General features: G+C 40.8%; 1 protein-coding gene across 1 annotated transcript; it reads right to left on the minus strand.

Annotated features, from left to right (window-relative positions):
- Nucleotides 1-306: 306 nt before the first annotated feature.
- On the minus strand, nucleotides 307-3,716 carry LOC115413918 (uncharacterized). The gene is made up of 4 exons (XM_030127061.1): nucleotides 3,612-3,716; nucleotides 2,922-3,029; nucleotides 1,458-1,526; nucleotides 307-1,335 (listed from the first exon to the last, which is right to left on the minus strand). The coding sequence occupies exons 1-4, from the start codon at nucleotides 3,648-3,650 to the stop codon at nucleotides 307-309; spliced, it is 1,245 nt and encodes a 414-aa protein (XP_029982921.1). The 5' UTR covers nucleotides 3,651-3,716.
- Between the last annotated feature and the right edge of the window lie 12,107 nt (nucleotides 3,717-15,823).

Raw genomic sequence — 15,823 nt, forward strand, 5'->3', positions numbered from 1 at the left:
TCAGACAGCACACTGGTATACTCGTCCTGCATTTGACTGAGAAACTGATGCATTTTTTGAACATCCTCTGTAAAGGGCATGAGAGCTGGCACATTCCACTTTTTTTCAGCAATGTTCCTAAGGGCTGTTGCAGATATCAGCTCATTCCACTTCTCACTGTGGACCTCTTGAAATTGAGTGGCATTCCTTACTAGGTCATCATTGTTTGACATCAAACCCTGAGCTTTTAGGAGTTTGCTGACTTTAACTAAGGCATTCCCTATTTTATTTGCCAGTGATGGAATCATGAACTTGTTAGTTTCACTGTCAAAGCCACACATTTTCTTGACTGCTTTCACCATCTCCAAGTAATTCTTTGGATGTATGAAGTCCTCCATTTTTTTTTAAAGCAGTTACTGTCTTTGCAGCATGGATCAGCCTTCCCAATTCCCGCATCTTCTCTCGGACATGCTGTTGATTCTTGGCTGACATCCCACCTTTATTCAACAGGTGCTGCCCAACATCAATGATGACATGATCATTTTTGATGATCTCTGTGATTGGATCGGGAACCATGGCACTGATTACTCCCCACAGCTGTTTAGACATGTGTGAAGGCACAGGTCCTGTGTATATGCACATGGACTGAACACGGTTCTTTCCTGGTTTCAGGGTGGCTGATGCAGGTCTGACCTGACAGCATCGCATGTGTCTCCACAGGACCCTTCTTTTGAAAAGACCTTGGCAGTATGCACAGTGCATGAAATTGTCTCCTTTGACTTCGTCGGTTGGTCGTTTGAATGGCACGAGTTCACCCTTTCCTGACTCCATAACAGTAGCATTGTGAGCGTAGTTGCCTTTGTTGCGAATGTAGTCAAGCTGTTTCTTCCTCTCCGCAGAACTCTTTGGAAAGCTCAGTGCTTTGGCCACTTCTGATACATTATTGTGTGCACTCTCTAGATGCCTTGCCATCTTAGCATAAGGTTTGCTGCAATACAAACAGTAATGTCTCTTGTTATAAACTCTGTGGCCATCTTTCTTTTGGGAAACACCAACAACTACAGTGTCCATCATGTCCTGACTTGAGCAGGGTGTCTCTGCTCCAGTGACTTCAGGTGTTATGCTGTTGCTGTCAAAGGTTCCATCGTCAAGTGTTGTGCTGTCACAGACTGGAGGACTCATTGAACCAGGGTTACTCAAAACAGGAAGGGTCCGTTTTGGAACTAGTGAGAGGCTAACATCGCTGTCTTCACTTTCTGAAGTAGTATCTGGGACATACTCATCAACACTCACTGACACATCAGTCAATGAGGAATCAAATAGCTCATCGGAGAATTCAGGAATTTTTTCTTTCATCTGAAAATACAAAAACAAAAACACACATAAGACTAATGCAAATGAATGTACAAAACTGAAAGTCCAATCAGATCATTTAAAAACCCACAATGATCTCGAAACTAATAAAAAAAATACCCTACCATTATACTTTTTGTCCGTCGTAATCTTGGAACAAAAGTCTCATCTTCATTTTGGCAACCTGTTTTAATCTGCAAATAGTAAGATCAAAGTCATTACACTATTTAATTGACAAAAAAAGAAAATCTCAATCTGACACCGTATAGTTTTTAATAAAATAGATTTAAATTACTATGACATAAGTAGAAGTGTACTGTTAGCATTATTCTTGCATACTCTTTAAACATACAGTCAATGTTCATATAAATCTCAGATATCTAAGGCTACGTTCAGACAGCAGGTCTTAATTTAACAATTCGGATTTTTTGGTGAAATCCAATTTTTGTGTGCTTCTTCATATTACACATTAAATGCAACTTCGATCAGTCTTGAGTATGGACTGAATGCGACACTTAAGTGACCCGCATATGCAAAAGAGGCCCCGAAGTAATTAGGAATGAGGAAATATGTCATATCATGTGACATATCTGTAAGGCTTACAAGCTATCAGTTGGTATGGGCAACAGCATAGTACCAACGTGGATGAAAGAGCCGTATAAATTAAGATTTAAATTTTTAAAAAAATTAATAAGGCATTGGCAAAAGCAAGGGGTCCCTACTGAGAGAAGCTCAACACCACTGCTAAGCAAAGGTATTTGGAAAACATCAGAAATATGAAGGATACAGAATCCTACGAGCGACCGGTGTTCACCAGTAATGCCTGGTCCCTGCTACCCTGGACCTACACGCAGTTACAGAACTGTCTTGTTTTTGGCATAGGTTACTACACAGTGGAAGAAGTCCAAAGCCTCCAGTCCCTTTGACAGCTGTGAGCAGTTTTGCTGTGGCTGGGTTCAAGGTTTGGAGATCTACAAGTCCTATGACTGAAAACACTGTGTCAAAGGTCAGCCCGTGAATGCATTAAACTAGTCGGAAACTCAAAATAATGTACCTCTGGATCTGTACGTTTGCTGTGTCAATCACAGGGGTCGGATAAATGTGACCTGTCCGTTCAAACTGAAGTCACATCGCAAAATATCACATACATATCGGATTTAGGACCACATATGAAAATGTCCTGGGTTGGATTTTTAAAAAAAAGTCAGATTAGTGCTGTTCAAACTGGTCACATATGTGCAAAAAAATCGGATTTGGGCCATATTTGCCTGCAGTCTGAACACAGCCTAGCTTGAACGTAGTTTGGTTACACAGCTTCTAATGACACATACACATTAGGGGTGTTGTGGCGACATTGTTACCATCCCCCCACAGGGACATACTGTATTTAGTAAAAACCAAAGGCCTGATAACTGATTATTTATTCTGCCAATTCTACAAATATAAGACTTCCACATACAGTACATTGAACTCTATGGCAGGGCTTTGATATTCTTCACACACAGTTTCTAATGACACACACACATTAGGTGTGTTGTGGGGACCACATGGCCTAAAATGAAATCCATATTTTCAAAATATGCATCTACCTGCTGGTCAGGGTTCTCTGGGCCTGAAGGTTGGTCCATTTGAGTGTCATCCTCTTGAGCAGAGCTGGACACTTCTTCAGTACCAACAGCTGCTGCTGTTCCTGTGGTCTGTAAACATGTTATTAATAAATCAATGATAATGTGTGTAAATTCTGTTCATTCAAATGGGGTAACTAAAATGTCTCATATACATACATACACTTATTTATTTATTTATTTAGAATTGTAAGTAAACAAAGACAAACAATAATTCAGAGAGAAAAATCTCCACAATCAAGTTTTTCCAGAGACCGAAGAACTGGGTCTGTTAATACACATATATGTATAAAACACAATAATGGGGACATTTAACACAACATGTTAATGTTCCTTGTGAGGACTCAAATGTCTCTGGTTTACCAAATAATTTACACACCATTTCTAATCAAACACACATGTTAGATGTGTTGTGGGGACGTCGTAACTAGTCCATAAAATGGACATTTTCATTGAAAAATAAAGTCCCTGTAAAGGCAATTATTTATTCTCACTATCATACAAGATTCAGATGTTAACATACAATAGATCTAACTCTTTTAAAGTGCTTTGATATTGTTTACACACAGCTTCTAATGACACATACACGTTAGGTGTGTTGTGGGGACCACATAGCCTAAAATGAAATCCATATTTTCAAAAATATGCATCTACCTGCTGGTCAGGGTTCTCTGGGCCTGAAGGTTGGTCCATTTGAGTGTCATCCTCTTGAGCAGAGCTGGACACTTCTTCAGTACCAACAGCTGCTGCTGTTCCTGTGGTCTGTAAACATGTTATTAATAAATCAATGATAATGTGTGTAAATTCTGTTCATTCAAATGGGGTAACTAAAATGTCTCATATACATACATACACTTATTTATTTATTTATTTAGAATTGTAAGTAAACAAAGACAAACAATAATTCAGAGAGAAAAATCTCCACAATCAAGTTTTTCCAGAGACCGAAGAACTGGGTCTGTTAATACACATATATGTATAAAACACAAATAATGGGGACATTTAACACAACATGTTAATGTTCCTTGTGAGGACTCAAATGTCTCTGGTTTACCAAATAATTTACACACCATTTCTAATCAAACACACATGTTAGATGTGTTGTGGGGACGTCGTAACTAGTCCATAAAATGGACATTTTCATTGAAAAATAAAGTCCCTGTAAAGGCAATTATTTATTCTCACTATCATACAAGATTCAGATGTTAACATACAATAGATCTAACTCTTTTAAAGTGCTTTGATATTGTTTACACACAGCTTCTAATGACACATACACGTTAGGTGTGTTGTGGGGACCACATAGCCTAAAATGAAATCCATATTTTCAAAAATATGCATCTACCTGCTGGTCAGGGTTCTCTGGGCCTGAAGGTTGGTCCATTTGAGTGTCATCCCATTGAGCAGAGCTGGACACTTCATCAATAACAACAGCTGCTGCTGTTCCTGTGGTCTGTAAACATGTTATATGTAAATTAATGACAATGTAAAAAAAAAAGTATGGAATTTAAAATTTGACTAAGAATAATACCTCACAAATATATGTTGATTTTTAAACAAGCAGAGAGTTTTCAGTTTTTCAGGAGACCATAGAACTGGGTCTGTTGTTACACATACTGTATGTTAACAAAACATGAACAATGAGGATATTTAACACAACATGTTAATGTTCCTTGTGGAGACTTGGATGTCTCTGGTTGGTCCAAAAATTTACACACAGTTTCTAATCAAGCACACATGTTAGGTGTTTTGTGTGGACATGGTTATAATGCCCAGAAAAGAGACATTTTTAAAACAAAGTGCTGTAAATGTAGTTATCTATTCAAACTGTCCTACTACAATCAAACTGTCATACAAAATACATTTAACTAATCTGCTGTCAAATTATAAATCATGTTACTATTAAAACAAAGAAAAGGTCAGATGAGGTCTATTCAAAGTAAAAATGACAGAAGTACAAAACATGTCCCAGGACGTTAGAGGGAGCTTAGTTAATGTACTAAACATGTACATACCTGCTGGTATGTACATCAATCAAAGGAAGTATAATCATTTGAGATTGCTTAAATATGTGTTTGCCTTTTCTGATTAACTTCTTCACTGAATAATTAGAGTAAACATGAAATGCATGTTTTCTGAAGTCACTCTTTGAAATCTTAATAATTATTTGCCTACAAATAACTAACATGAACTCTTCAAGATGTGTACAACTCTTGTCAAGTTAGCTAAGCTGATAAGTAAATTTTACTTTCTGTGCAGAATCAAAAGGAAGCATAGGCTACACATTGAAAATACTGATAACTGACAACCTTATGAATACCCACTGATAGATTCATAACTACAATTTTAGAAAAATCATTTAATCAAGGTTGCAATCAATAAAATTGTTATCTCAAAGTAAACAGAGCAAATAAATGAAAAAAAAAAAGTTAGACAGCTGTTAGTGATACCACTTTAACAACTTCTTCAAAACACTAGAACAAATCTAAGTAATATTTCCAAAGTATAATAATTTGTCATTCATCACAAGCTCTTCCATGTCTTAAGAAATCCTTTGCAATATAACTGTAATCTAGGGGTAGGCGATATCACATCACAATTTTTAAAAAATAAAATTATGATCTCGATTTTATCACGATTCTTTACACTTGCTCCTCTTCTCATCCACAGTGTCTTTAATAAATGCTTGTGTTACAGATGTTTGCTTTTATTTAATTCTACCTGTTTCCTCTGTCTGTGGTTAGTCTAGTTAAGTTGGACTCAGACTGTTTGGATTCTGTCTCTTCAGCTGATTGAACTGGTTCACAGTGTTGATAAACGTTATTCTAAGAGTATATAACGCAACGAATCTGTATGTAGAGGACACATGTCGGTCACAGGCTACTGTGCGCGTACTCCGCGTGCACTGTCGTCGGACGTCTGAGGTTTCTAATAGATCGTGCCAATTTCACGTTCAACAACAGGTTGATGTGCGCGGGCGTCCACGGAGTTAAGTACGTCCGACAAAGTGGTGGTTTAAAGTTTAAAGTTTCACTTTAACTGCGTGTACTCACTGTGGATAAGTTATTCTAAGAGTATATAACGCAACGAATCTGTATGTAGAGGACACATGTCGGTCACAGGCTACTGTGCGCGTACTCCGCGTGCACCGTCCTCTGACGTCTGAGGTTTCTAATAGATCGTGCCAATTTCACGTTCAACAACAGGTTGATGAACACGGGCGTCCACGGAGTTAAGTACGTCCGACAAAGTGGTGGTTTAAAGTTTAAAGTTTCCCTTTAACTGTGTGTACTCACTGTGGATAAGTGCAGAACGGAACGCACCCCAATTTGACCCCCCACCCCGATTCATTGACTTCTCTGCTTTGTCGAATCGCCTATACTTCTAATCCTTCACATCATATCGCACACCCCTACTCTAATCTATATCAAACTCCAGCTTTCGTAAAACAAAAAATAAAGTACATTATGAGTGTACTTATACTAGCATCACAGCTAATTGAGCTGACTAGCTTGTGGAAACGTAAGAGATCTAACTTCGTCAGTGTTCAAGCTCATAATTTACAAAATTTCATTAAACATTACATACTTCTCTTAAATTACAAAACTGTAATGCTTACCTTGCGATTATCTTACGTCTTGTTCTCTTTTCTCTGGCTGGAATGGCTGAAAATGAACCACCTGGCTGATAGCTCATTAATTGCACATGTTAAATGCACCGATGTGAAAACCATTCTGTACGGGGACACGGAAGTGGGCGGAGCTAACCATATATGGAGGAAGTGTGTGTGAGAAGCGGTGGGTGCAGTACCAGGACCAACATACAGGGGCACTCCTGTGCAAACTCTATACACTCACACACACAGAAAAATGTGTCTTATGGGCCAGAGCCAGAAATCACTCAGGCACCTTCAGAATCATTCCTGAACCCATTTAAAAGGGTTTCCCTTTAGGGGACCTGCTTTTTGGTCCCCATAGCGTCAGAGGTCCCCATGGCGTGACTGTGTAAACAGCTTTTTGTCCCCAAAAAGTAATGATTACAAGCACACACACACACACACACACACACACACACACACACACACACACACTGGATGTCAGGATGTTGCAAAGGTCATGGTTGTTTGTGTGGCGTCCTGCAGCAGATGTGGAGACTCTCTGACAGGAAGTCAAAACCTCCAACACTAAACTGTAGAAGAGCAACTGATGGGTCAATTACTGCAAAGGTCAATGGAAGAGGAGGAGGAAGAGGAGGAGGAGGAGGAAGAGGAGGAGGAGGAAGAGGAAAAAGAGGAGGAGGAGGAAGAGGAAGAGGAGGAGGAGGAGGAAGAGGAGGACGAAGAGGAAGAGGAGGAAGAGGAGAGAGAAGAGGACAAACAAAGTGTAAAGTCAAAGAGGAAGGTGAAAAAGAGGAGGAGGAAGACATGAAAGAGAGTGAAAGAGGAGGAGAAGTAAAAGAAAAGAAGGAAAACAGGAAGAAAGAAGAGATGAAGATGAAGATGAGGAGGATCGGCCTCATTTTTCTTCTTGAGAAAACACTGAGTATTTTAAATAATGTGTCAGAGCAGACACATCAGAGGTTAAAGGGTTAAACACACACACACGCGCACACACACACATTTATACATATATATATATATATATATATATATATATATACACACACACACACACACACACACATTTCCACTGGTGTTTGATCCACTCAGTATAAACTCAGGTCAAATGAACCCTTTAAATCCAACACACAACTGAAGGAATATGACCGAAAAAAACTGAAAATAAAAAAAAAAAAAAACGAAAATCTGAAAGGGTGATGAGGATGAGTACGATGATAAGAGATAAAAAAAAAAACAGAGGAATCAAAGGCCTTGAACTGAAATAAACCAACAAATGGACAGAAATGGAAGATGAAAGAAAAGAAAAGCAGAAGAAAAGAGCAGATAAGGCCTGAAAATTAATGAAGAACAGCAGAAAAAACACAATAAATGAGGATATTCTCAGCGGGTCAAACAGAAGGAGTCGTCAGCAGGAAGAAACGCACACAAACACACACAAATACACACACAACTACACACACAAGTACACACACACAGTGGCACAAAACCATCTTTATTACCTGAACCGATGCAGAGCAGCTACACACAGGCCAAAATCAATAACACTCTGCTGTAGTGAACGCTCACACACACACACACACACACACACACACACACTGTTACACAACAAACACACACTGTTACACACATGAACGCGCCCAGTCTTGTGAAGGAGGATATTCATTCATTAGAGTCAGTCAATAGGAGAGAGAAAGATGACCTGAACACACACACACACCTGCAGAGTGTGTGTGTGTGTGTGTGTTCGTTCAGGTAGGAGGGTAAGTCTGATGAAATTGAATTGTGTGGTTTTCTACACAAGGTGAGAGTGGCCTCGGCTTCATCACACTGTTGTGTACTTTGTGTGTGTGTGTTGTGTACTTTGTGTGTGTGTGTTGTGTACTTTGTGTGTGTCATGTACTTTGTGCGTCAGGCCTTCATCCATCGCGACCTCGTCCTCTGACGTAAAAACAGCTCCAGTTTTTCGTCCGATCAGACTCGAATCCTTCAGTTTGTGTCATTTTTCACTTTTATCCCGTTAAAGTCAAAATAATTACTTTTTTTTTTTTTTTTTTGCACATTTTTCTTCATGTTGTGTTTTATTTTTATTTTTTGCTGCAGACTTTTGCCACTACATTTGTGGTCAAACTACAACAGCATATTAGTACCACATAAGGAAATAAAAACACCTGTCACTACGAGAATAAAGTCGTAAACTATGGAGATAAAACGTAATTTTTCTAGAATAAAGTCATAATTTTACAAAAATAATGTCGTAGTTTAAAAACAGGTGTATAAATATCCTAATTTCCAGAATCCAGTCGTACCCACTGGTCTGATCATGTCGAACTGGAACATTCTGTGAGGTTCTACTTTCATTTGGGGTTTACACACAAAGGACAAATACTGAGACTATTAGCCCCGCCCACCAAATACTGAGCCTATTAGTCGAAGGACTTTGAAGACAGTTCGCACACGTTTGGGTTTGTTTTGTAGTAAGAACAGAACAGAACAGATTTGGAGTAAATTTCCTCTTTTGTGGAGGAGGAAGTGAAAAAATTATGACTCTTTATCATACTATTGCAAATTCATTTTCAAAATATTACAACTTTAAACTCAAAAGTACGACATTATTTTCATTAAATTATGAGGTTTTATTTTTAAACTACGACTGTATTCACTAAATATTACAACTTTCTTCTCGTAGTGACAGGTGTTTTTATTTTTCCGATGTGGCGCTGATATGCCGTCGTAAACAAATGTGATATAATTCTTATTTTTTATTTGAACTGTACATGTAAATAATGACTTTTCCAGTTTCTGTTCCATTAAATAAACTCCTGAACCCTCTGGTGTCCAGGCGAACGTACCATGAACGTCATGGGAATAAAGATCCGATTATTATTGGTTAAAGGTTGAAGGTCATTCAGTCTACAGTGTCATAATAATGTCTGAATTTTTTTCATACATTTTTTTTTTTTTTTACTAATTTCATCAACTTGATCCATAAATAAAAATACCAAATATTCAATAACTGTCATAGTTTTAACCATTTAAATGTCATGTTTGTAACATAAACAAACCATATTTTTTGATGCAAAAAATGCAATTTTTTCCCTCAATATTCAACATTAAAATAGTTCAATATTTGGGACGGAGCTTCACCTCATCACAGCAGCTTAATTTTATCCAAGGAGAGATCTGTGTCCACTGTAAAAAGTTAAATTTTTCCAAGGAGAGATCTGCATCCACTAAAAAAGTTAATTTCATCCAAGGAGAGATGTGCATCTACTGTAAAAAGTTCAGTTAATCCAAGGAGAGATCTGTGCCCATTGTAAAAAGCTTATTTTATCTAAGGAGAGATCTGTGTCCACTGTAAAAAATGAATTTCATCCAACCAAACATCTGAGTCCACTGTAAAAAGTTCATGTCATTCAATGAGAGATCTGCATCCACTGTAAAAAGTTAATTTCATTCAACCAGAGATCTGCGTCCACTGTAAAAAGTTCAAGTCATTCAATGAGAGATCTGCGTCCACTGTAAAAAGTTCAAGTCATTCAACCAGAGATCTTCGTCCACCGTCAAAAGTTGATTTCATCCAGAGATCTGCATCCACCGCAAAAAGTTCATGTCATTCAATCAGAGATCTGTGTCCACTGTAAAAAGTTGATTTCATCCAGAGATCTGCATCCACTGCAAAAAGTACATGTCATTCAATCAGAGATCTGCGTCCACTGTAAAAAGTGAATTTCATCCAATCACAGATCTGCGTCAACTGTAAAAAGTGCATGCCATCCAATCAGAGATCTGCATCCACTACAAAAAGTTCATGTTACTCAATCAGAGATCTGTGTCCACTGTAAAAAGTTGATTTCATCCAATCAGAGATCTGCATCCATTGCAAAAAGTACATCATTCAATCAGAGATCTGTGTCCACTGTAAAAAGTGAATTTTCATCCAATCACAGATCTGCATCCACTGTAAAAAGTGCATGCCATCCAATCAGAGATCTGCATCCACAGTAAAAAGTTGATTTCATCCAATCAGAGATCTGCATCCACTACAAAAAGTTCATGTTATTCAATCAGAGATCTGGATCCACTGTAAAAAGTGCATGTCATCCAATCAGAGATCTGTGTCCACTGTAAAACGTTGCGCATTCTTTAGTTTTGGACACTCTAAACCTGTGTGTGTTTGTGTGTCTGTTTCAGGAAGTCGACACAAACACACACACACACACACACATACTTGGCGTATACATTCCTGTTCTGTTCATTAAAATGCATGCTCCTCTTCAAAGCGCCGACGACAATGATGCCATCTGCCGCCGTGTGTTACCACCATGTGCACACGCACACACGGCATTACGTTATTCACACATCCTGGTCCGTGCACACAGGTAAATATCACACACACACACACACACACACACACATACACACACACACACTCAAGTTTCAGGCAATTTTCTTTCATCTTGGGGTCATTGGTACGAGCCCAAACGTCGCTGTTAAAAGCGAGCGCTCCTCTTCTGCTCTAAGTGCGTCGCACAAAGGGCCCATTTCAAAGGCAAATTCCACTTAGATTCACAAGTGCTGTGTGTACTCGGCGACTCCAGGCACAAATTCATCAAAGCTTAATGTTCCCTTCACACAAAATCACTTAGTGCACAGGCTCGCCCGGCGGTGTGTGTGCGCTTCGCCGCCGCTCGCGTGTTGTTTGATAGGACTTTAAAGCTGCAGACGGACGGACAGATGGACGGACGATGGACGGATGGACGGATTGAGCCTCTGATCGTCAGCTCACGTTCATTAAGACAAAAAGGTTTGTTTGAAGACGCGAAGTTTCTAAAGCGACTGAATCAGAGTCAAACCTGAACAGAGTCTGTGAAGCTGCGACTGGAACGGTTTGATTTGAAAAACTACAAGAAACTGATGGAAAACAATGAACACTTAGGATGGATTTAAATAAAAACTACAGAATCTGGGTCATTGTTTGGTTTTCTGAATCAAATACTCAAACTTTATAGAAACGGACGTGAAAACAAAGGTCAATAAAGTTACACATTTGGATTTTGCCAGAAAACCATACCAAATAAATAAATAAATAAATAAATAAATAAATAAATAAATAAATAAAAAACAAACAAACAAACTTTACAATAACTGAAGCATTTGTAAAAATATATTTTGAACGACTCCACAGGGTTTAACCGATGATGTCGAGTCAACAAAGAAAAACAGACGCCGTCTCAGATGAACAAGTACAGCAACAAAAGACACGAAGAAAAAAAAAATCATCCAAATAAGTCCTGCATCAACCCCGTTATCAGCCCTGTTTGGACCCATCATCCACCCCGTTATCAGCCCTGTTTGGACCCATCATCCACCCCGTTATCAGCCCTGTTTGGACCCATCATCCACCCCGTTATCAGCCCTGTTTGGACCCATCATCCACCCCGTTATCAGCCCTGTTTGGACCCATCATCCACCCCGTTATCAGCCCTGTTTGGACCATCATCCACCCCGTTATCAGCCCTGTTTGGAACCATCATCCACCCCGTTATCAGCCCTGTTTGGACCCATCATCCACCCCGTTATCAGCCCTGTTTGGACCATCATCCACCCCGTTATCAGCCCTGTTTGGACCATCATCCACCCCGTTATCAGCCCTGTTTGGACCCATCATCCACCCCGTTATCAGCCCTGTTTGGACCATCATCCACCCCGTTATCAGCCCTGTTTGGACCATCATCCACCCCGTTATCAGCCCTGTTTGGACCATCATCCACCCCGTTATCAGCCCTGTTTGGACCCATCATCCACCCCGTTATCAGCCCTGTTTGGACCATCATCCACCCCGTTATCAGCCCTGTTTGGAACCATCATCCACCCCGTTATCAGCCCTGTTTGGACCCATCATCCACCTCGTTATCAGCCCTGTTTGGACCCATCATCCACCCCGTTATCAGCCCTGTTTGGACCCATCATCCACCCCGTTATCAGCCCTGTTTGGAACCATCATCCACCCCGTTATCAGCCCTGTTTGGACCATCATCCACCCCGTTATCAGCCCTGTTTGGACCCATCATCCACCCCGTTATCAGCCCTGTTTGGAACCATCATCCACCCCGTTATCAGCCCTGTTTGGAACCATCATCCACCCCGTTATCAGCCCTGTTTGGACCCATCATCCACCCTGTTATCAGCCCTGTTTGGACCCATCATCCACCCCGTTATCAGCCCTGTTGCATTGCGTCCTACCTTTGACGGAGGTGTTTGGCGGCGGCCCCTCGATGCGCAGGTTCCAGGGCGGGTCCCCCTGGTTGGCGAAGTCCCTCATCTTCAGGTAGCTGATGGTGAGGCGGATGATGGACGCCTTGTCCAGCTGACTGGTGATGGCGCCCGGCAGCGGCAGCATCTTCGCCAACTCGTAAAACTCAAAGTTCTCTTTCCCCCGCCGCGATCGCGCCGCGTCCCGTGACTTCTCCTTCCTCAGAGCCTGCAGCCTGGACGACAGGAAACAAACGAGTTAAAGAGCTGAATTTGAGTCCAGACCAGATGAACGAAGACCAGCAGGTCCAGGTCCGTCTGAGAACATCATCCATGTCCACAGTGTTGAAGAAAGCACAGACGGACCTTTAGGAAAACTTCAACGACAAGATGTTTTATAAGAGAAAAATACAATGACTTTAATCCTAATTATTTATAAATATAAACCTGTGAATTAGGATCAGACGTCTACAGGTCACATGACCTGAGAACCAAACACTGAATGACTCCTTCATTAAACAGTCCAACCTCCTCTACTTACATCCTCTACTTCCTGCTTTCCTTTATTTCCTTCCTTCTTTCCTTTCTCTCCTACATCTTTCCTTTACCTTTTCTTTTTACTCAGCATTTTCATTCCTGTTTTCCTTTCACCCTTGTTTCCTTGTTTCCTCTCCTCCTCCTCCTCCTTTTCTGTTTACCCTCCATCCTCCTTCCTTTCACCCTTGTTTCCTCTCCTCCTCCTTCCTTTCACCCTTGTTTCCTTGTTTCCTCTCCTCCTCCTCCTCCTTTTCTGTTTACCCTCCATCCTCCTTCCTTTCACCCTTGTTTCCTTGTTTCCTCTCCACCTCCTCCTCCTCCTCCTTTTCTGTTTACCCTCCATCCTCCTTCCTTTCACCCTTGTTTCCTCTCCACCTCCTCCTCCTCCTCCTTTTCTGTTTACCCTCCATCCTCCTTCCTTTCACCCTTCACCACCATTGGTGACGTCCGTACTTTCCCGCGGCTGCTCATCATCATCGACGCCGTTATGAATTAACTCGGTAATAAATCAGAGCTTAAAACCTCGGTGGGCTTCCTGCCGGCCACACATAAAGACAGGTGATTAATTTTAGCTGGAGTAAAAAAAAAAAAATGTGTGAGAGTGGAAGTGTTGGAGGGATAAAAGTGGGGGAAGAGGAGATGGAGGGATGAGGAAGAGGAGGAGGAGGAGGAGGAGGAGGAGGAGGAGTTTGGGGCGGTGGATGAAAAATGGCCGTCATCTGCTGAAGACCATCATTTTCATACAGTTTGTCATTTATTTATCGAAGGAAACAAACAGTAAATGAGACGGAGACGAAGACGGAGCACGAAGACAAAAACACATCTGTGGAGTTTTTCACACATTTAGGATGAAAACGGTGACATTTAAAGTAAAAAACACAACGACAGCTGCTTTAAGGATCAGAGGGATGAAGAGGAGAGGAAGGAGATGAAGAGGAGAGGAAGGAGATGAAGAGGAGAGGAAGAAGATGAAGAGGAGATGAAGAGGAGAGGAAGAGGAGATGAAGAGGAGAGGAAGGAGATGAAGAGGAGAGGAAGAAGATGAAGAGGAGATGAAGAGGAGAGGAAGAGGAGATGAAGAGGAGAGGAAGGAGATGAAGAGGAGAGGAAGAAGATGAAGAGGAGATGAAGAGGAGAGGAAGAGGAGAAGACGAGGAGAGGAAGAGGAGATGAAGAGGAGATGAAGAGGAGAGGAAGGAGATGAAGAGGAGAAGAAGAGGAGAGGAAGAGGAGATGAAGAGGAGAGGAAGGAGATGAAGAGGAGAGGAAGGAGATGAAGAGGAGAGGAAGAAGAGGAAGAGGAGATGAAGAGGAGATGAAGAGGAGAGGAAGGAGATGAAGAGGAGATGAAGAGGAGAGGAAGGAGATGAAGAGGAGAAGAAGAGGAGAGGAAGAGGAGATGAAGAGGAGAGGAAGGAGATGAAGAGGAGAGGAAGAAGAGGAAGAGGAGATGAAGAGGAGAGGAAGAGGAGAAGACGAGGAGATGAAGAGGAGAGGAAGGAGATGAAGAGGAGAGGAAGAGGAGAGGAATAGTTATCTGATACATGAACGGACTAGACCCATAAAACTGACCAGAACCAGTTTAACAAAATAGAATAGAATAGAATAGAATAGAATAGAATAGAATAGAATAGAATAGAATAGAATAGGCTTTATTGTCATTACACATGTTGCTTATTCATAAACATACATGTGTAAAACATGAGGTAAATGTTCAGATGATTCCACTTTTCTTTAGTTCTGTTCATTTCATACTTTATTTGACTCATGTTTTCTTTGGTTTAGTTTTAATAGTGCCGTAGAATCCACAGTCCTGTTTTCGTCTTCGATGTTCTTCTGTTTTCTGTGATGTCATAGTTTTTCCACATGTTCAGATTTAACTGAACTAAATCAGATTTACTTGTATACATGTGGTGGTTTAATCTGGTTGACTGTAATCAGATTACTGCTGGTATCTGATCAAACTGATCAGATTAGACTGATTACATCATCACTAATAATCTGATATTGATCAGATGATCAGTGGAAACCGTGGCAGTGGATCTTCATCTGTTTGACATAAACTCCGCCCACTTTCAGATCTGACAGTAAATCTGTCCAATGACGCCCCGTCCTGTCACATGACCAATGGCGGGGCCGACCTCCATCTGACCAGGAAGTTAATCCCTGACCTTCCCAGCATGCCCTGCTGTCGACCAGCTCTTAAAACACACACACACACACACCTGTGTGTGTGTTTGTCTGACAGCTCTTTAAAAACCCATCGACCCACCTCACTGAACTTTACGACGCTACCACGACAACAGGCGGCAGCGTGACGACGTCTTTAAAACACCATCAAGTCACCGCTGAACTTTACAACAGGGTTTCATTCCATGTTTATAAGAAACACAACACACACACACACACACACACACACACACACACACACACAGACGACGATCACAACAATCACAAC

This window comes from Sphaeramia orbicularis, chromosome 22 (genome assembly GCF_902148855.1).
Source record: "Sphaeramia orbicularis chromosome 22, fSphaOr1.1, whole genome shotgun sequence".
Classification (NCBI taxonomy): Eukaryota; Metazoa; Chordata; class Actinopteri; order Kurtiformes; family Apogonidae; genus Sphaeramia; species Sphaeramia orbicularis.